Here is a 22,374-nt window from a genome sequence, read left to right on the forward strand (position 1 = left end):
AACATCTTGGCCATGTTCTGTTATAATCTACACCCGGCTCAGCCAGAAGAGGACTGGCCACCCCTCATAGCCTGGTTCCTCACGAGGTTTCTTCCTTCCTCTCTAGGGAGTTTTTCCTAGCCAATGTGCTTCTACACCTGCATTGCTTGCTGTTTGGGGTTTTAGGCTGGGTTTCTGTACAGCACTTTGTGACATCAGCTGATGTAAGAAGGGCTTTAGAAATACATTTAATTGAAATTTGATTGAAATTGAGGAAATGGATGCCCTTGCACCCTGAATGTAGGATGTTTTATGTACGAGCCGGGCGCTGGGGGGGATACGAGTGTATAGCCGGCTGTATAGATTCCAGTTGGACACAGACAAATGACCTAAAAGGAAAAATAGCGCCATCTGCCGGCCACCCGTGATACAATGTGCACACGTCAATAAAAAAAAACTCCACTACCACTGCATACTGTAAAATAAGTTGTTTTCTCCTCATGTACACACTAAGACTCATTCAACAAAAAATTTTGAAGGATGGATGCATACTCAGCCCTGGGGATGAAGTTACAAGCACAGACTTTTTCTGAAAGAGGTAAGACAGAAACAAAAACAGTTTGGAGGGGAACTGGACCAAACATCTACATTTATTTATATATATATATAAAAATAAGTACAAATACAGTTGTGTAATGTACAAAATTACAACAAATATTACATGATGTATGGTTGACACAGTAGGACACACTAGGACACCAGGTCTTTGTAATGGTATTTGTCTGATATCGTCAATACCTTGTCCCAGGCCTTGATGCTTCCCAGAAAAGTTAGCACGTCGCTCGACACGGGCCTACAGGAAATAGAAACCACCTTACATACATTACCAAAACACTACCCTGACCATATCACATGATTCTGCCTATATCATAAAAGTATATATTTGAGGTAGGTAGGCAATGTTACCGTGTGTTGGGGTGGTCAGGCTGTTGTTTGTATACTGAATGGGCTGTCTGGAGGAGATGGTCACTGAAGGGACAGGAAGGGACAGGAGCTCACGTCTTTAAACCAGGACTGAGGAAAACACGCCGCGACCTGCTCAGCGAAAGAGATGGAGAGAGACGCGAGAGAGCAATAAATCTCAGTTCAATTTGAGAAAAACCTGAAAATGACACCACTGAACTTGAGCCATCTCGAAGACGGCAGAGCAATTACTCCCCTAGGGAACACCTTGAAACCTCCGTAGACAACACATCAACATTAGACACACGCATGTCACAGAAATGGCAAGAGAGACCACGCAGTAAAGGCAGGGGAATTAGCTGCACAAGGCAACACGCAAGGAGCTGTGACGAAAGCCCTCAATCTCTCGACTGGACTTTACTGGTAGATGTTGTTACGGGCTAACTAGCCACATGGTCAGTCACCACAGTGCACTATAAACCCTCTCTTAGAAAACGCATTGTGGAAAAAGATCTTTAAACTGAGTGTTGTTTTATGTACCTTCACGGCTGTCCAGAACTGCTGGTCTCTGAACCGCCTCTGTGGAGAGGATTTGTCATCTAAAAACCCGCCAGAACACCAGGGCGGCATGGTAAAGTACTGTAAGCTACGGCATGACAAGCTTGGTATGACACATGAATTCCAGTAACTACTTAAATAAATCACAGATCCTCTAAGTGTTGAGATAACTGGTCGAGTCACTCACTTCTTAGGGTCGTGAGGAATGAAGATTTCATCACGGACGGACGGACGGACAAGTGACGGAGTGAGAGAGAGAAAGTAAGTGTGTTTGTGTGCGACTTAGAAAGTAGACGGGTGAATATCTTACCTGTTCCCCAGGGTGTCGCTTGACTCGCTTCCCAATCTGTTGCTCCTCCCACAGGTTATTCTCCTCTCTCTCCTGGTCATCAGAGCCACTGTCATCACCATCACTCCCTACACTATTAACAAGCACGGAGTGAGCGACAGAGCCATATACAGAAATACAGAGAGAAAGACATTCACTTCCTCCTGTACCACCACAACAAGGACTAAAAACAAAGTGCATAACGACAACTGGTTTCAGCACCCAGTCAAAGGAGGTGTGATAAACACTGAGTATACAAAACATTATGAACACCTGCTCTTTCCATGACAGACTGACCAGGTGAAAGCTAGGATCCCTTATGGACTCCATTTGTTAAACTCACTTCAAAATCAGTGCAGATGAAGGAGAGGAGACAGGTTAAAGAAGGATTTTAAGCTTTGACACAATTGAGACGTGGATTGTGTATGTGTGCCATTCAGATGGTGAATGGGCAAGAAAGAATATTTAACTGCCTTTGAACAGGGTTTGGGTAGTAGGTGCCAGGCACACCGGTTTGCATCAAGAACTGCAATGCTGCTGGGTCTTTCACACTCAACAGTTTCCAGTGTGTATCAAGAATGGTCCACCACCCAAAGGACATCCAGCCAACTTGACACAACTGTGGGAAGCATTGGAGTCAACATGGGCCAGCATCCCTGTGGAATGCTTGACATCTTGTAGAGTCCATGCCCTGATGAATATTAGGAAGGTGTTCCTAATTAGAGGTTACACCAACCTCATCTTGGGAGTTGATAGGCTTGAAGTCATAAACAGAGCAATGCTTGACACACAACAAAGAGCTGCTGGAAAAACGCACGAAAGTGCTGTTTGAATGAATGTTTACGCGTCTGCTTCTGCCTACCACCGCTCAGATACTTGTATGCTCAGTCATATTATATGCAGCTCAGTACACGCTAGATAATATCATCAACCACGTGTAGTTAACTAGTGATTATGATTGATTGTTTTTTATAAGATACGTTTAATGCTAGCTAGCAACTTACCTTGGCATTTGCATAACAGGCAGTCTCCTTGTGGAGTGCAACGAGAGAGAGGCAGGTCATTATTGCGTTGGACTAGTTAACTGTAAAGTTGCAAGATTGGGTCCCCCGAGCTGACAATGTGAAAATCTGTCGTTCTGCCCCTGAACAAGGCAGTTAACCCACCGTTCCTAGGCCGTCATTGAAAATAAGAATGTGTTCTTAATTGACTTGCCTAGTTAAATAAAAGGTATAAAGTATTATTATATATTTTTTTTATATATATATATATATTTTTTTAATCGGCGGCCAAAAATACCGATTTCTAATTGTAATGAAAACTTGAAATCGGCCCTAATTAATCGGCCATTCCGATTAATCGGTCGACCTCTATTCCTAATGTTTGATATTCTCAGTATTAGTTCAGCTACAACTCTCACGCCACTTTCTGTAACCGACGCAGATAACATCCTGGGGTTTGATTATAGATTGTCTGTTTATTATCCATGCATTAGCCTAATGTTTAGTGCAACATTTTTAAAAAGCTTAAAAAAAGCTTGGTCATCCAAGACAACAAATCAATAGAGCATTCTCTCCTCCTGTTACCCATCTTCTCTGCTATCCTCTCCCTGATGGTTTTGGACCGTGGGGCAAACTTGATCCTTCGCTCATGGTCATCTGGCTTATCATCATCATCATCATCTTCTTCATCACTGTGTTCCTCCAGGTCCTAGTGGTCTGGGGTCCGGGGGGCTCTCCCAGTCTCTGCCCAGGGAGATGTAGTCTTTCTGGGCTCTGGCCATCTGACGCTGCCTCCTGGCTGCCTGGATCCTCCTCGCGTCCGGGATCACCACTACACACGACAACACAAGGCATATCATTCAGAACACTGCTTATCTGTGTTGACCAGGGGTGGACCTGGACCTGAGATTACAAGAAATCCTGCTATGCCCTCCGACGAACAATCAAACAGGCAAAGCGTCAATACAGGGCTAAGATTGAATCATACTACACCGACGCTCGTCTTATGTGGCAGGGCTTGCAAACATTTACAGACTACAAAGGGAAGCACAGCCGCGAGCTGCCCAGTGACACAAGCCTACCAGACGAGCTAAATCACTTCTATGCTTGCGTCGAGGCAAGCAACACTGAGGCATGCACGAGAGAATCAGCTGTTCCAGACGAATGTGTGATCACGCTCTCCGTAGCCGACGTGAGTAAGACCGTTAAACAGGTCACCATACACAAGGCTGTGGGGCCAGACAGATTACCAGGACGTGTGCTCCGGACATGTGCTGACCAACTGGCAGGTGTCTTCACTGACATTTTCAAAATGTCCCTGATTGAGTCTGTAATACCAACATGTGTGCCCAAGAACACAAAGGAAACCTGCCTAAATGAATACAGACCTGTAGCACTCACGTCCGTAGCCATGAAGAGCTATGAAAAATTGGTAATGGCTCACATTAACACCATTATCCCAGATACCCTAGACCCACTCCAATTTGCATACTGCCCAAACAGATCCACAGATGATGCAATCTCTATTGCACTCCACACTGCCATTTCCCACCTGGACAAAAGGAATACTTATGTGAGAATGCTATTCATTGACTACAGCTCATCATTCAACACCATAGTACCCTCAAAGCTAATCACTAAGCTCAGGATCCTGGGACGAAACACATCCCTCTGCAACTGGATCCTGCACTTCCTGACGGGCCGCCCCCAGGAGGTGAGGGTAGGTAGCAACACAGCTGCCACGCTGATCCTCAATACTGGAGCTCCCCAGGGGTGTGTGCTCAGTCCCCTCCTGTACTCCCATGACTGTATGGCCAGGCACGACGCCAACACCATCATTTGCCAGCAGCATACCACCCTGCATACCACTGCTGGCTTGCTTCTGAAGCTAAGCAGGGTTGGTCCTGGTCAGTTCCTGGATGGAAAACGAGATGCTGCTGGAAGTGGTGTTGGAGGGCCAGTAGGAGGCACTCTTTCCTCTGGTCTAAAAAATGCCCCAATACCCCAGGGCAGTGACAGGGGACACTGCCCTGTGTAGGGTCCCGTCTTTCGGATGGGACGTTAAACGGGTGTCCTGACTCTCTGAGGTCATTAAAGATCCTATGGCACTTATCGTAAGAGTAGGGGTGTTAACCCCGGTGTCCTGGCTAAATTCCCAATCTGGCCCTCAAACCATCACGGTCACCTAATAATCCCCAGTTTACAATTGGATCATTCATCCCTCTCCTCTCCCCTGTATCCATTCCCCAGGTTGTTGCTGCAAATGAGAATGTGTTCTCATTTGGTAAAATAACGGATAAATTGCAGATGACACAACAGTGGTAGGCCTGATCAGCGACAACAACGAGACAGCCTATAGGGAGGAGGTCAGAGACCTGGCCGTGTGGTGCCAGGACAACAACCTCTCCCTCAACGTAACCAAGACTAAGGAGATGATTGTGGACTACAGGAAAAGTAGGACCGAGCACGCCCCCATTCTCATTGACGGGGCTGTAGTGGAGCAGGTTGAGAGCTTCAAGTTCATTGGTGTCCACATCAACAACAAACTAGAATGGTCCAAACACACCAAGACAGTGGTGAAGAGGGCACGACAAAGCCTATTCCCCATCAGGAAACAAAAGATTTGGCATGGGTCCTGAGATCCTCAAAAGGTTCTACAGCTGCAACATCAAGAGCATCCTGTGACTGGTTGCATCAGGTCTCTGTCTCGTCGTTGATCAGGCCTACCACTGTTGTGTCGTCTGCAAACTTAGTGATGGTGTTGGAGTCGTGCCTGGCCATGCAGTCGTGGGTGAACAGGGAGTGCAGGAGGGGACTGAGCACGTACCCCTGGGGAGCTCCAGTGTTGAGGATCAGCGTGGCAGATGTGTTGCTACCTACCCTCACTACCTGGGGGTGGCCCATCAGGAAGTCCAGGATCCAGTTGCAGAGGGAGGTGTTAGTCCCAGGTTCCTTAGCTTAGTGATGAGATTTGAGGGTACTATGGTGTTGAACGCTGAAAAGCATTCTCACATAGGTGTTCCTTTTGTCCATGTGGGAAAGGGAAGTGTGGAGTGCAATAGAGATGGCATCATCTGTGGATTTTTTTGGGCGGTATGCAAATTGGAGAGGGTCTAGGGTTTCTGGGATAATGGTGTTGATGTGAGCCATTACTAGCCTTTCAAAGCACTTCATGGCTTGATACAGTCTGGGGAAAATATTCATTTGAAATCAAATTCATTCTACCCAACCATTATAATGGCATGTCCCTCTAACAACCTAGGTCTTCCTTAACTGCCCGAAGTACAGGTGCAAAGTTGCCGTTAGACAGGTTGTGAAGTTTATTTGAAATGTTTAACCCAGGATAAACAAAATCATTTTTTGTCCAATTGAACAGGAAGTCATTCAAATTGTTGTTGTCACTCAAGCGCCGTAGAGGCATAGCTTCTGATTTATTCAAATGTCCTATGTGGCCAGAGAAATAGCCAAATCTCTTAATTAAGTCAGTAAGAATGGGAATAGAGGTTTCTGGATTAGAAATCAATAGCATAATAGTATCCGCATATAGAGATATAATGTGGGTTTGTTTTCCAATCTTGACACATGTAAGACCTTCCTGGCTATGTACAGTGCATTTGGAAAGTATTCAGACCCCTTACAATTTCACAAATGTTGTTACATTACAGCCTTATTCTAAAATTGATTAAATAATTGTTTCCCCTCATCAATATACACACAATACCCCATAATGACAAAGCAAAAACAGGTTTAACATTTTTTGCACATTTATAAAAGATTTTAAAAAACAGAAACAACTTATTTACGTAAGAATTTAGACTCTTTGCTATGAGACTCGAAATTGAGCTCAGGTGGATCCTGTTTCCATTGATCATCCTTGAGATGTTTCTACAACTTGATTGGAGTCCACCTGTGATAAATTCAATTGATTGGAAATTATTTTTCAAAAAAAGGTACACATCGGTCTATATAAGGTCCCACAGTGGACAGTGCGTGTCACATCAAAAACCAACCCATGAGGTCGAAGGAATTGTCCGTAGACCTCCAAGACAGGATTGTGTCAAGGCACAGATCTGGGGAAGGGTACCAAAACATTTCTGCAGCATATAAGGTTCCCAAGAACACAGTGGCCATTCTTAAATGGAAGAAGTTTGGAACCACCAAGGCCCTTTTCATAGCTGGTCGCCCGGCCAAACTGAGCAATCAGGGGAGAAGGGCCTTGGTCAGGGAGGTGACCAAGAACCCGATGGGAACTGACAGAGCTCCAGAGTTCCTCTGTGGAGATTGAAGGACAACCATCTCTGCAGCACTCCACCAATCAGGCCTTTATGGTAGAGTTGCCAGACAGAAACCCCTCCTCAGTAAAAGGCACATGACAGCCCGCTTGAAACCAAGATTGAACTCTTTGGCCTGAATGCCAAGCATCACATCTGGAGGAAACGTGGCACCATCCCTACGGTAAAGCATGGTGGTGGCAGCATCATACAGTGGGGCTGTTTTTCAGCGGCAGGGACTGGGAGACTAGTCAGGTTCAAGGGAAAGATAAACAGAGCAAAGTACAGAGAGGCCCGTGAGTGAACCTGATCCAACATCTCTGGAGAGACTTGAAAATAGCTGTGCATCGACGCTTCCCATCCAACCTGATGAAGTTTGAGGAAATCTGCAGAGAACAATGGGAGAAACTACCCAAATACAGGTGTACTGAGCGTGTAGCGTCATACTCAAGAAGACTCAAGGCTGTAATTGCTGCCAAAGGTGCTTCAACAAAGTACTGAGTAAAGGGTCTGAATATGTATGTAAATGTGATATTTAAAAACACAAAAATGACTTCCAAAAATATCTAAACCTTTTTTTGCTTTGTCTTTATGGGGTATTGTCTGTAGATTGAGAGGGGAGGGACAATTTAATCAATTTTAGAATAAAGCTGTAATGTAACAAAACGTGGAAAAAGTCAAGGGGTCTGAATACTTCCCGGGTGCACTATGTGGCTAAGGAGAGGAGTGAATATCAAAATGCATTCTTGATTCCTCATATCCTCCCTAGCCTTCTCAAAAATAATTTTAGGATTAGTTCTGAGGTCCCTCTTATCTTCTCTTCCAATGTGTTTTGAGGAGGCAAGGAAATACAATTGATTCACCACTCCTTGTTAATGTTCTTTCTTCTACCTGCACTATGGAACTGGGCAGGTGAAAGCAACATCCTGGAAGATGTTTTACATATTGCTGCGATCTGTCCTGTGTTTTCAGATAAATACAAAGTAAGGCACAAGGAGGGAAGTCACATAACAGTACAGTGGGCTTCTTAAGTTAGTGACGTTAGATATGTCTTGGGCCTGTACTTAACCGTTTTAGTCTTTGGGTGACAGTCTATGGTGCTTACATAAAAATAAAAAAGTAAAAGCCTACCTTTGTCGTCAGAGAAGCTGAGCACGTTAATTTTATTTCGTCCATCCTTGTTCTCTTCGCTGTGAGGCGATCTAGTAACCGCGATCGATCAATTCTGTGATCTTCCACTACGTCTTCAGCACCACTCGAGTCTGACTTGAAGGGCTTTATGCTATCAGCGGTAAGTTGTGTTTTACCTACATCATCACCCTCTCCGTTCTTCTGTTCAGCTTCATCGCTCGATTCTCCTTTCTTTTGCCTAAATGTCTTCGTGGTTTTTTGTTGAACATATTTTCTGTATCGGGGTATCGCCATGTAAATAAATCACAATACGTTAAGTCGTAAATCAATTTCAGATGTACATATGTCGCAATCTTCTCGCAATGCATTCAGGGTCTTGCAGTTTGCCAGTGTCGAGGACTCGGTTGTGCTTGGGGTGCATTCACAATCCCAATTTTAACATTAGTTGACATGATAGCTTAATGAAAAAACACAATTGGAGTCTGGAAAAACACTGATATTAAATATGTTTTCTTAAAATGGTTTCCTATTCCTTCTTTTTAGCTGATCTAACAAGAGGAATAGAGTACCACAGTATGAGTCATACTACCCATATGCCTAGTGATCCAACAGGGAAATGGTTCCAATAGTTTTCCCACCATTCATTTTTCCCATAGGGGATTTTAGAAACACTTAACATAGGGGCTGTGTTTCATGTAGGCTTACCCTGGCGTGACAATTTGATAACTATGTAAATCTCGCTTGGTCAAGGTGACTTTTATCAAAATATTCCCCCGTATTTACTCCCCAGAAATGAAATTCTAATTAGATTAAAGAACTGCACATGCCATGATGATCTGAAAGGGACTGCTGAATCGAAGCAAAGGTAAGAACCTCTGGATTAACTATCTAATGTTAATAAATTGGCTACATTTCATTAAATGTACAATTCTGTGAACTATCATGGGGAAGTTTTACATTGACACTACCTGTTAGCAAAGGTGTCAGTTAGAGATGACATGGAGGAGCTTACAGGGATTTGCAGTTTTGCAATGTCTACATTGATGCTTATTAGCATTTTCGAATAGGAGTAACATTAGATAGTTAATCCAGCGAGTCTTACCTTTGCCTCGATTCAGCAGTCTCTTTCAGATCATCATGGCATGTGCAGTTCTTTATGATAGCCACATTAGCATCTAATTAGCATTTCATTTCTGGGGGGTAAATACAGGCAAATATATTGATAAAAGTCACCTTGTCCTAGAGAAATTTACATGGTTATCAAAACGTCACGCCAGGGTAAGCCTACACGAAACAGCCCTTGTTTTAAGTGTTTCTAAAATCCCCTATGATAAATGAATGGTGGGAAAAGGATTGGAACCATTTCCCTGTTTGACCGCTCGGTTTGACGGGTAATTGTGACAGCTCCACTGTGGTGCTCTAAATCCGTCATTGGAAATGTTCTGTCCTCATATGGGGTTCCGATCCTCTTTTACCCATGCACTGAAATTCAAAATGGATCAAATAACAGCAACTTCGAGGAGTGAGCCTTGTGGGTGTGTGTGTGTGTGTGGCTGGCTTGGGAGGTCGGTATGCCCGTAGGCATATACATTCTGGATCAGTTTACCCTCTCGCAGTACCAGTCTGAACCGCACAATAGCTGACCGCTGAAACTGACCTTAGATCAGCGTTTAGGGCAAATCCATGCGCGCGCCCCCGACGCTGTCTCTCCACCTCCCAGTCCAGGTCAAACAGAGCCGTTCTCGCGCACCGTCCACCCACACCCGCCTGTCAGCCATGTTGTTCGTGTGACCCAGCTGTCAGCAACAGGTCCAGTTGACTAAACTAGACATTCTTCTTGGAATTACCTCATTTTGCCAATACGCGACGACTGCATAACGCCAGGGAGACTTTCATTGCGGACAGAAAAGTGGAGAAAGTAGTTGTTGTTTTTTGCCGGATGATTGTGAGAGGTAAGCGACGTAACGCGTTAGTCACCCGAAACTGCCAAGCTGCTTTCCTAGCGAATCCATGTTATTGCTTGAACATTGAGCTACTGCTTGGCGTACAATACAATATTGATTGAATGTAGTTAACTACTTAACTAACCACGTTATTACGCTTAGCGATTTTGATACACTGAAATATGTAACGTATATCAACCATTAGAAGTGTACGGTCACACGAACTTGTTTGAAGTTAGTAGAAGGAAAACGACCTAACCTAAAGTAATGTTAGTTAACGTAGCTAGCTAGCTACGTTAGCTCCCTCCGATTTCTCAAACAGAACTTGTTAAACAGGTTACAAACGTGTCGCTCTTGCTTTAGACAAGTAAATGAGATTGCAATAGTACTCACTGTACAATGTAGCACTCTGCGAAGTGGGTCAGATTCTATTGCTACTCCTATTCACGAATTAAACTATCCTCCACTTGAACTCAGGGACTCCACATCAATGTCAATAATTATTATACCAGGTCATTCCAAACAGAATCATTTTTGTTTTCTGGCAGCAAAGCTTGGTGTTGTGATTCTACACTTACCTAAAATCCCGTGCCCGAGGCAGGCTCCTGTTAAAGCTTTCATTAATAGTGGACGTGGTATTAGAATTGTTAGCCTGTTCTGTCCTGCCTGTATTCATTTGGGTAGTGCTGAATGGTCCGGACTCACCTGATGTCAGTATACAGATGATGAAGGTTGATTATTTAACACTCAAACAGACTGCAGCCAAACTACTTTCCATAACTTTAGGGCCATCTAACAGGGATCAGCAACAGAACTAGTGAGGGTCAGGGATAAACAGAGCTGTGTCAGGGCACGGGCTGGTTGGCTGTGGTCCAAGGATCCTTGTGTAAAGTGCCGATTGCATCCCGGGCTGGGCGACAGTGGTGGTCGCCCTATTGTCATCTCTCTCTCCACTGTCACAATTGATGTGGGATGTGTGCTCTGGCACAAAATGGCTGCCATGGCATGCATCAAACCTGATGGGTACTATGCCTACACATAACCCCACAGTGCTCTCCATCATGTGTACAGTTAATAACAGAAAGTACAGTTATTTTAACAGTAACATTCTGTCTTAGGGTATACCATTGGAGAGGCGTGCAATATATTTGCTGTACTTGTGCCTGTTTGGTAATGCTTTTCCCAAGCCTGAGTATATCCGTAGTTCGTGGAAGGAATGTGTTTTTTACATCGTCGACCAGTGCCCAGGAAACAATTAAATCCACTTGTTAGATGCTACCACCCTCCTCCAAATCAAAACCAAACATGGATGTCAATGTTGCGCGCATGCGCTTCGTTCTACTTCCTGTGCAGCAGCATGATACCAGGATTGGAAGGCTGATAAGCTAGACAAACCGGAGTGAAACCCTGACAGGTGTGTGCACGCTAAGTGAGACACCGCATGGAGAACATGTTTTGTTTTAATTTGGAAGGGGGTGGTAGCCTCTAACAACTGAATATCATTATTTCTTGGACACTGCTTGGCGACGCAAACAACAAGTTTTCAATCAGAACCGTCTACCGATTACGTATTTACCTTTTGTCGCGGGAAAAGTGTCGCCAAACAGTCACGGGCCAGCAAATAACTCACAAGGTGGGTGAATGTTATACAGCTAGACCAGAGTTCTACTTTGGTCAAGGAAATAGGCTAGCCTACACATTGGTGGTGTATTGGTTGGTTTCCTGGTGAAAAGCACTGTTTCGGTCATCATTGGTGTTGGAAGTGACCCTCGGTGTCATGGCCGCTAGCCTACCTTTGTGCACAGATATAGCAAACAAATCCATCTGCCTTTTAACACACAGCACAGCAGTTCACAGAAACAACTGTTCTGCCAAAAATGTCACTTTCCTGTTCATGCAGCAACAATGCACATTCCACCAAATAGTTTTATAGTATTTAAAAGAAAAATGGTGTCTCTTGTTAAAGATCGAGCTTTGATGTCCGTTCGAGTACTCTACAACTCAGGCCCGTCCCTACTAAGCAATCAGATTTCCAGCTGTGATCAGGAATATTTTTTTGTTAGTTGTTCCACATCCGCTAATCCAGATTAGCCTTAATCCAGATAGTCAATTCAGTTTAGAAGAGTTCAATTGAGCTAATCTTTTCTAGATCTTCTCTCTCTGAGCAGAGGACTTGATCTCCATCCTCTCTCTGTGGCTCGCTGGGGGGGGCGCGGGTCCAATTAGATCAATTCTATGTGGATCCACATGGCTAATGAAATCTTTACAATGTCTGGAGAGGTGTTCAACATGTTTCACGCTATAATGAGAATCTGAGCTGGCCTGTGTAGAATTGGAGCGTGTTGATGGAACCCACCCAAAGGCTCCAGGATGAAGCAATGTAGGTAGAGCTTGGGCGAGACGTGCTTCGAAAGAAAAAAGTAAACAATCTAAGCCAGTTGGAGATGTCGCAATATGGACACTGCAGGGCTTAGAGAGTTGAAAGTGAATTTGTCCATCTGTGTTCATTAGAGCTAGCGATATAATTAACTTCCATCACCACGGTGTCTGTTAGGTGAGAGCGCAGTAGTTGAAGTGGTGAACCATTAATTTCAAGTGCAGGCCATGTTGCAGTGATTCTTTCCAAAGCCCCTATTGTCATTTAAACTCATTATATCACCATGGTGAGATCAGCTTTAGGCCACGTCACTGCTAGACCTGTCCCTCTATATTTACCTTACATCAACTCTGTTCTCCTCTTTCCTTCTCTCAGCCTTCATCCTTTCTCTCCATCTCCCTCTCAGAACTGTAAGTCTGGATTCCTGAGCTGTGACAGGATAACTTGTGTGTGTGTGTCTGTTGGGGATGGGCATGAGTACTTGAACTGATGCCAAAGCTCGTTTTTTTGTTGGTGGAATGTGCTTTGTTGCTGCCGGAACGAGCAAGTGAAATTTTGTCTTGACGACAATGTTATTTTGCTTTGACTCTCGTGTTCCATTTGTACAAGTGCATTTCCCGGGCACAACAAAAAAACAAACCAAGCCAAGAATCACACTCTTCTCCCTAAATTCCCTTTCCTTTCTGTGTCTCATTCACTCAAGTGCATTTTGACCGCTCCCTCCACACACGAGTGCGCACACATCCTCCCGTTAGGCCTACAGAATTAAATGCCTAAAAATGTATATAACTGATGGGGTACACAAGCTACATTCCTTGCCAAATGATGACAGTTTTATCACAAATTCAAAATGGACTGTTTGATTGAAGTAGGAAAATATGTGTTCCAAAAAAACGAGCAGCCATTTTAGAATATTTTCGTCCTGTCTATTTTTCACTTAAGCTACTTTGAGCTGCTAGTGCCATCTAAAGTTGGTTAGCCTAAGCCAGGTATTCCCACCCAGGGGTGTACGCCAAATAATACAGATTTTCAAGCAGTCCATTTATATTTTCCAGTGGGGCTATACATTTGGGTGCTAAAATTAAACCATCTAGTGTTCAGCGAAATAACAACACAATGTCAAATACAGCCTAGTAGCCTAGTCAAATAATTAACATCCAATCACATTAACTGTTATTCTCTCGCAGCAATTCAACGTAGCTGCTGCTCATTTCATTTGCTCGAAAATAGCACAAAAAAAATGAAGCCCTGCGTCCATAGAGAGACATACCAGCTCTACTGGTAGTACTGCTACTACAATAAGTACTACACCTGCCGACGACAAGTTGTTCTGTTTCCACGAGCACATCCAATGCTGATGCAGTTTCCCTTACCCGGGAAAGCACCGAACAACAGATTGGGACGTTGGACCATCGAAGAGGCGCACATATGATGAGAACTACATTGATTTGGGGTTCTCTTATATTGGGAGTAGTGCCTTCAGCCACAGTGTGTTATATGTGGAAAAGTACTCTCTCACAACTCTTGAGAGAGAGTTGCGCAGACATTTAGAAACAAAACATGCCAATTTGAAAAATAATTGCAGGAGATGTTTTGAAACAATTACTGCTTCGTATACAAGCCAGTGAATTCTATGTGTTACAGCTGGATGAGTCAGACGTGGAGGGCCTGGCACAGCTCCTGGTATATGTAAGTGATGTTTATGGGGGGTCAATTAAGGAAGACATCCTCTGCTGGAAACCAGGACAACAGGAAAGGATATTTTTTAAGTACTGGACAGCTTTGTGACATCAAATGGACTTTGGTGGGTAAGATGTGTTGTTATCTGTACTGATGGCGCAAAAGCCATGACGGAGACATAGTGGAGTGGTAACGCGATTCCACTTGGGTATACTGCAGCATCCACAGAGGCTCTTGTTGCGAAGGGAGTGCCTGACAGCTTGAAAGATGTTTTGGACACTACAGTGAAAATGGTTAACATTGTTAAAGCAAGGCCCCTGAACTCTTGTGTATTTTCTGCACTATGCAATGATATGGGCAGCGACCATGTAATGCTTTTACAACATACAGAAAGAAGTCTGCTGGTTATCAAGGGGCAAAGCATTGACACATTTTTTTTAATTGAGAGACAAGCTGAAAGTTTTCTTTGCTGACCATAATTTTCACTTGTCTGACCACTTGCATGATGACGAGTTTCTCACGCGACTGGCCTATCTGGGTGATGTTTTTTCTCGCCTGAATGATCTGAATCTAGGATCACAGGGACTCTCCGCAACTATATTCAATGTGGGGTACAAAATTGAGGCTATGATTAAGAAGTTGGAGCTCTTCTCTCTCTGCATTATCAAGGACAACACACAGGTCTTTCCATCGTTGTATGATTTATTTTTTTGTGTGCAAATAAACTCAAGCTTACGGACAATGTCAAATGTGATATAGCGAAGCACCTGAGTGAGTTTGGTGCGCAATTACCTTCCCGAAACAGATGTCACAAACAATTGGATTCGTTATCCCTTTAATGCCCTGCCTCCAGTCCACTTACCGATATCTGAACAAGAGAGCCTCGTCGAAATAGTAACAAGCGGTTCTATGAAATTGAATTTAATCAGAAGCCACTGCCAGATTTCTGGATTTGGCTGCGCTCAGTGTATCCTGCATTGGCATATTGCGCTGGTAGGACACTGATGCCCTTTGCAACCACGTACCAACGGCCCTCACTAGCATGAAAACTAAATACAGGCACAGACTCTGGGTGGAAAATTATTTAAGACTGAGACTCCAATACAAACCAACATTGCAGAGTTATGTGCATCCTTTCAAGCACACCCTTCTCATTAACCTATGTGAGTTATTCCCATTTTTTGTTGAACAATTAATGTTTTATATGTAAGATGGTTAAATAAAAGAGCAAAGTTATTGATTATTACATTATTTGTGCTCCGGTCCTATAAGAGCTGGACAACTCACATTTATTAAACATAAGAATAACTGCTGTGTGTGTGTGTGTGTGTGTGTGTGTGTGTGTGGCAGGCTTACAATGATGACGAAAAACAAAATTTGAGAGTACACTGACCCTGGTGCTGGAGGGGGTACGCAGCTGGAGGTTGAATATTTGAAGGGGTACTACGGGACTATAAAACATTTGGGAACCACTGGCCTAAGCTATTACCCCCCTCTAAATATAGACGGGTTCCATGCTGAAAATAAACAAAAACATTTGTGTGATATTTTCATCAGAAAAGCATATATACGTACTCACCAAACATGTCGTGTCCAAGGACAGGCAGAATAAACTAAATAAAATGTCTGTATATCGAAAGACTGATTTTGGTTTGTCACCTTGAAAAAAGTTATTAAATCATCCCTTATTGATGTCACTTGTTAAATCCGCTTCAATCAGTGTAGATGAAGGGGAAGAGACAGGTTAAAGAATGATTTCTAAACCTTGACAATTTAGACATGGATTGTGTATTTGTGCCATTCAGAGGGTGAATGGGCAAGACGAAATATTGAAGTTCCTTTTGGGAACAGGGTATGGTAGTAGGCGCACTGGTTTGTGTCAAGAACCGCAATAGACACCCAGCCAACTTGATACAACTGTGGTAAACATTGGAGTCAACATGGGCCAGCATCCCTTTCGAATGCTTTTGACACATTGTAGAGTCCCTGCCCCAATGCATTGAGGCTGTTCTGAGGGTAAAAGGGGGGAGAGGGGTGCAACTCAATATTAGGAAGGTGTTAATGTATTGTACACTCAATGTTGATAAATGCTGAAATTATTTTCCAGCGTGGGCCTTGTTCAGTTTTTTATTTATTTATTAGACTACTCAAAATAAAAGAATGTGTGTACTCATCAGTCAAATGCCCATCCCTAGTGGAGGTGTCTGTCTGTGTGAGCTCTGTTTCAGGGAGAGACTCTTAATGCTCAGATGGGAAATCGACCAGAGATAGGTATATGCAGTGACTCTGCATTGTTCCTACTCTCTCTCCTTCCTGTTAACTCTCTGGATCTCAGCCCTGATTGGGTGTCAGGTAAAAAAAATAAACACTTGTGTCTGACAGAGAGGGGAGAATAATGACAGGGTTAACTCGTGTGGTGATGATGCCATCTCTACTGGCCCAGAGTTCCCACACTGTTCACACACTGTACCTGTATTTTATCTTTCATTCTCAACGAGGATGTAGTCAGTGTAGAATCATCTGATCTGATGCTTTCTTTATTTTTAACATGGTGTTGTCTGATCTGTCGAGACTCCAGTCTCTACTGTTGTGCTGCTCAGTGTTCACCTTTTTTCAGCTTGACCCGCTCCTGATTTTACCACACGATGCAAAACACATGCAAAAAACATCAAGGCAGGGGGCTTGTGTGTGTTTGTACAGACAGAGCAGACTGCTGTATGTGTCAGCAGGCTCCACAGGGATCCCTGGGTGTTTGTTCACTGAAACCAATTTGCATCCTGTATTTCTGTGCAAGGACACCTCTCTCACTGATGCAGACATAGGTAGAAACAACCCCTAACCGCTTCCACCTTAAATCCTAAGTTATTTGGGAGGCCGAAGGAGAGGGACACATGGGTTCAGAGGGAAAGTGATATGAGGAGGGACTAGGGGGACCGAAGAGGGATAAATACCCACAGGAAGATGGGAATAGATGGAGCAGATGGTTAGCACGCTCCCCATTGTGAGGCCATCTTGCTTGACCACATTCTCCTGAACTACCCCCCCCCCCCTCCCTCCCTCCTATCGTCTTCCTACATCCCTCCCTCTCTCTTTGCCCTACACTAATACCACACTTGTGTGCCAGCAGTACACCCATCCAACCCCTTCACATCTGTGTTTGAAATTCACTGCTCGACAGAGGGACCTTACAATTATCTGTATGTGTGGGGTACAGAGATGAGGAAGTCATTCAAAAGTCAAGTTAAACACTATTGCCATGCAGTCCATGCAACTTTAATATTTTTTATTCCTGAACTTATTTAGGCTTGACATAACAAAGAGGTTGAGTACTTATTGACTCAAGACATTTTAGCTTCCAATTTTAAAAATAACTTTAACCTTTCCAAAAACATAATTCCACTTTGACATTATGAGATATTGTATGTAGGCCAGTGGCAATCTCAATTTAATCCATTTTAAATTCAGGCTGTAACACAAATATTTTTGTAAGAAGTCAGTGGGTGTGAATACTTTCTGAAGGCACTGTAGAAGGTTCTAGGGCGAAGGGTTGATATGGGGACTGGACAGGTCAACTCTAAAGAGGCCTGGACCGCCAGCATCCTGAAGGGCTTCTGTAGAGTACATTTATTTTTTACTGTTTTATGGCTGAGTCATGTAACCGCCACAGAGGGCTGCCACAGGAAGAACCTCAGAGCTGCCAGGGACTTCCTGTCAGCTGACTGGCTGGACAGGAAATGCTGGTATCCGTGTGTGACTGGAAAGGAACAGGAAGGGTATAGTCATTGGAATTCTCCCTTTTCCTTGTATGGCCTCATTGACATGCCCTTCTCTTTCTCCATACTTTTCTGCTACTTTTCCTTGTGAGCTCTCCTCGGTGTTGCAGTATTGACCACTGTCTGCGGGTTGTGAAGGTGCTTGTTGTGTTTGTACACACCTTCCTTCATACACCTCTCTACCTGCCCTTTACCTGTGGGGACAGACAGACAGGCAGACATGCATGCAAGTGACGGGTGTTTTCATTCAGGGGGACAATAAGGGTTTCTTCTAAGAAATAGAAATAGAACACACATATCATGGTTGATCAGTATGTATACAGTCTACCATGATCTCCTTCTGACCAGTGTAATCACTATTATGGCTCTTTTGTTGTTTATGTTGTATTTATGTGTTGGCCGCAGTTTTTCTCTTTTACGGGTGTCATGCTTGGTGGGATGTGTGTGTCCACTTGCAAGCAGGATAAAAAGGGATTTGATGGAAGTTTAGGGAACAACGAGAGGAAGCTATGTAGCAGAGTTGGGACGTGGCCCTGGTGTCTCTGTGTTTGACTCCCTGACTGAGGAACAGGAGAAACCCTGTTGAAACCTGCTGACCAATGAGAAACGGGGCAGCTGCTACACTCTCTCTCTCTCTGAGTTGGTGTGAGCAGCGCTCTGCCCTCCCTCCATTATTAATGAGCGGAAGTTTCGCTTGTTTTGTGTGTGTGCAGACACTAATGTGTGTGTTTTGCAGATGACTGCGAGCTAGCCGGCTGAGTAGAAGAACGGGAGTCCCCCCCGCCCCCTCTGCCACCTGCAGCCATGAATGGTAAGACCACGTCTTTATTACTCTGTGTGTGCTGTGACGTTCTCCTGCTCTCTCAAGGGCACATTTAGCTGGGTTTTTTTCCTGTCTTTTTCTGCTAAGCCTCTTTTCTTGTCCTCCGGTGCAGCAGCAGTGTGAAGTGTATCGCTCACAGGGCTGTTCACTGCAGCAAGACTCTTGTCTGTCTCTGTCCAGCTCCTATATCTGCTGTACCTGATGCTGTAGCAGTGTTGTATCTAACTCTACACCCCTGTTCATAGATCCTATCAAACACTACGCCCGAGTGGCGCAGCGGTCTAAGACACTGCATCTCAGTGCTAGAGGCATCACTACAGATACCCGAATCCAGGCTGTATCACAACCGGCGCATAATTGGCCTAGCGTTTTCCGGGTTTGGCCGGTGTAGGCCGTCATTGTAAATAAGAATTTGTTCTTAACTGACTTGTCTAGTTAAATAAACAAAAATGTATCCTGTCGAAGCCCCTGTTCATAGATCCTGTCTGACTCGACGCCCTGTTCAATCCTGTTCAGTGTAAATTAAATTCATTTCAACTGAACATTTTATTCACATTTTGTTCTGTTCTGTGCTCTGATTGAAACAGGGAAAAACGGCACTGAGATGACGGATCTAGTTTTAAGTCGGTCGCATATCACAGCAGTGTTTCCCTTCACATTTGGTTTCCAGCAGCGATGGCAGAGTTTTACATTTACATTTTGAGGTGGCAGCCACGATATAGCAGCAGCAGTGCGCCGCTACTAAATGCATATAGGGGAAACGCTGCACAAACATATTCTACCTACTTGGTCAAAATCAATAGACTGAAACAAAATTGGCCTGAACTGTACTGTAAGACCATGGCCCAATTACAGTGAGCCTACTGTGTTCCATGGTGCAGGGCTGGAATTGATTGTGTCAGGGACGGTCCCCGAGCCTGCCAATGTACACAGAGATAAGAGTGAACTGGTTCATCTTTATTTATTTATTACCGTATAATCAGTGGTTTTAAACACAGACACTAGAAGTGATGTTAGTAGTATTGATGTGGACAATAAAACAATAAAGAAGCGATAACTCAAACGGGATACGAGATGTGCTTGTTTTAATGTTTGGAATTTCTGTTTATTACTACGGCTCCCCCTTAGGCCTATCAGTGCGTATTTTACAAATGCCGCATCTCTATGGCAAGACTCAGCCCTCAGCTAACTTTCATCAAACTCAGGCTTGTAGTGTTTGAGATGTAACGTACGAACGAACGGAAGGAGACCGATTCATAGTCCCCCTCCGTTTTCATTGTGGGGGACTGTAACAATGTTTGTCCTCCACCTTTTTAAAAGAAGAAACAAGCGAAAGATAAAGGGGACTGAGTAGTTCTGTCTTGTATGACTACTGGGTTTCACTAACCATGAATAAAAAAAAGGCAACAGTAAATATAGTACCCCACGAATGATGCAGCGCCCCCCTTGGGCCAATAAGTGTAATTTTGTAAATGAAGGATCTCTATTGCAAGACACATCATTCACCCAAGTTTCGTCCAAAATTGGGCAAGAGCAGTCAGATATATCGCGTGTGCCTAACGGACGGAGACAGATCCACAGTCCCTTCCCTGATGTCATCGTGGGGGACAATTGAATGTCTAAATTCCATCCTTGTTCTGTCTATTCATACAGTCGCTCTTTGGTCATATTAAGAGGCTTTGCCTGGTGTGTGTTTATTGCGTGTCTTTTAGCTTGAGGTTGTCTCATGAAACCTCAGCTGTTTCCTGTGTTGGGAGTTGTTGCTCAACCTTTGTGTGTGTGTGTTGCTAGCATACACCTCTGTTTGCCTTGTACCTATAGATTCGTAGGCCTTTTCCCACAGAGGGCTGAGATTGGTATCTGAAAATTATTTATCTCTCCTCTCTTTCTCCAGGTGGCCGCAATGTGTGGGCTATCTCTCCAGAGGAGAGGGACAAACATGATAAACAGTTTGACACCCTCTCTCCCGTGACGGGCTTCGTCTCAGGTACCAAGACGATGCTTGCATGCACACCAATATTTTAATCTCTCCCTACTGTAATGTCGCTCACTCGCTCTCTCACTCTTCCTCTTGTTTGCACTCCAGGGGAGCAGGCCAGGAAGTTCTTCCTGCAGTCGGGTCTTCCCTCCTCAGTGCTGGCAGAGATATGGTGAGCTTCCTCCTCTGTGCTGGGAGAAATCTTGTAGGCAGCTGCTCTCCAGTCACCCACACTTGATTGTCCTGAGGAAGTTATGACCCTCTCTCTACCCCCAGGGCCCTGGCTGACATGAATAAGGATGGGAAGATGGACAGGTTGGAGTTCTCCATCGCTATGAAGCTCATTAAGCTCAAACTTCAGGGCACACCCCTTCCCTCATCTCTACCAATCATCATGAAGCAGCCGCCAGTGCCCGCCCCTTCCTCAACAGGCGCCATGTCCTCCTCACGCTATGGTACGTTAACACTTCTATTCTATTTTTATTTCAATGTTTTATCTTATTCTTCTAATAATGTGTGTTTCCTCTGTCTCTCCAGGAATGGGCTCCATGCCAAACCTGTCGCTGATGCCCGGAGCCATCGCCATGCTCACCCCCATCCCCATGACACCCAACTTCACAGCCATGACCCCTAACCTCTCAACCATGACCCCTAACCTCTCAACCATGACCCCTAACCTCTCAACCATGATCCCTAACCTCTCACCCATGGCCCCTGTGACTGGCCTCACTCCTATGGTCCCAATGGCAACAGGCATGGTCCCCCTGGTTGCCACGTCAACAATGCCCCTGCTGCCGTCCCTGGGCAGCCCCGCTCTCCCCAATGGCACTATGGGTATCCTACAGCAACTTCCACCAGGACACATGGGTAAGAGGAGGACAGGCTCTCTCTTTCCCTATCTTTCTCTCTCTTTCCTTCAACCCCCAACCTCTCTCTCTCAATCTGTATGGAAGTGAATAGAGAGTAGAAACTGCTGTGTCACCATTCTCAATAACTGAGTGGATATCATGGTGTATTTGCAATGTAACTAAATGGTAAATCTCAGTTGAAATTGATAAGGACTTTTATAATGCGTGTGTGTGTCAAGGCCTGCCTCTCTCTGTGTCCTACACCTCCTCTCCTCTGGGTTTCTCTCCTGGGATGAACAAAGCTACGTCACTGCTGGACCTAGGCTCAAGCAGGTAACACACACACTTTATAGGAACTGACCTACATCTCTACCAATTTAGATGCCAATGGACTGTTTCTACATAGGCTAACTATAATATGCTCTCTCTCGCCATCCATCTTTCTCGCTCTCTCTATCCAACTGCGTCTCTCTCCACTCCAGCTCCAACTCTTCATCCACCACCTCCCTGGCAGGTAGTTCTCCTAAGACGGCGCCCTCTGACTGGGCCGTGCCTCAGGCCTCGCGCCTGAAATACAGACAACAGTTCAACAGCCTCGACAAACACATGACGGGATACCTCACAGGTGGGTGCTGCTGGGAAATATAGGCAAACAGATGGGCAGCCGTCCGACAGGAGGGGGGCTATGGGTAATGTAGTTTACCTAAGGAACCTCAATGGA

At 44.5% G+C, this 22,374-nt stretch overlaps 1 protein-coding gene and 1 pseudogene across 2 annotated transcripts in view; one reads left to right on the plus strand and one right to left on the minus strand.

The window, feature by feature from the left end:
• Positions 1 to 608: 608 nt before the first annotated feature.
• On the minus strand, positions 609 to 10,009 carry LOC118362816 (intron Large complex component GCFC2-like; annotated as a pseudogene).
• Positions 9,968 to 22,374, plus strand: part of LOC118362813 (intersectin-2) — a 36,502-nt gene continuing 24,095 nt past the window's right edge. The window contains exons 1-8 of one of the 2 annotated variants that reach the window (XM_035743446.2): positions 9,968 to 10,183; positions 18,741 to 18,815; positions 20,722 to 20,814; positions 20,914 to 20,977; positions 21,082 to 21,260; positions 21,343 to 21,672; positions 21,893 to 21,986; positions 22,136 to 22,278. In XM_035743446.2, coding sequence (XP_035599339.2) covers positions 18,809 to 18,815; positions 20,722 to 20,814; positions 20,914 to 20,977; positions 21,082 to 21,260; positions 21,343 to 21,672; positions 21,893 to 21,986; positions 22,136 to 22,278 — 910 coding nt within the window. In that variant the 5' untranslated portion in view covers positions 9,968 to 10,183; positions 18,741 to 18,808. The remainder of the gene's footprint in view (positions 10,184 to 18,740; positions 18,816 to 20,721; positions 20,815 to 20,913; positions 20,978 to 21,081; positions 21,261 to 21,342; positions 21,673 to 21,892; positions 21,987 to 22,135; positions 22,279 to 22,374) is intronic. The other variant, XM_035743448.2, reaches the window with a different exon arrangement.

Source organism: Oncorhynchus keta, chromosome 29 (assembly GCF_023373465.1).
Source record: "Oncorhynchus keta strain PuntledgeMale-10-30-2019 chromosome 29, Oket_V2, whole genome shotgun sequence".
In the NCBI taxonomy this organism is placed as follows: domain Eukaryota; kingdom Metazoa; phylum Chordata; class Actinopteri; order Salmoniformes; family Salmonidae; genus Oncorhynchus; species Oncorhynchus keta.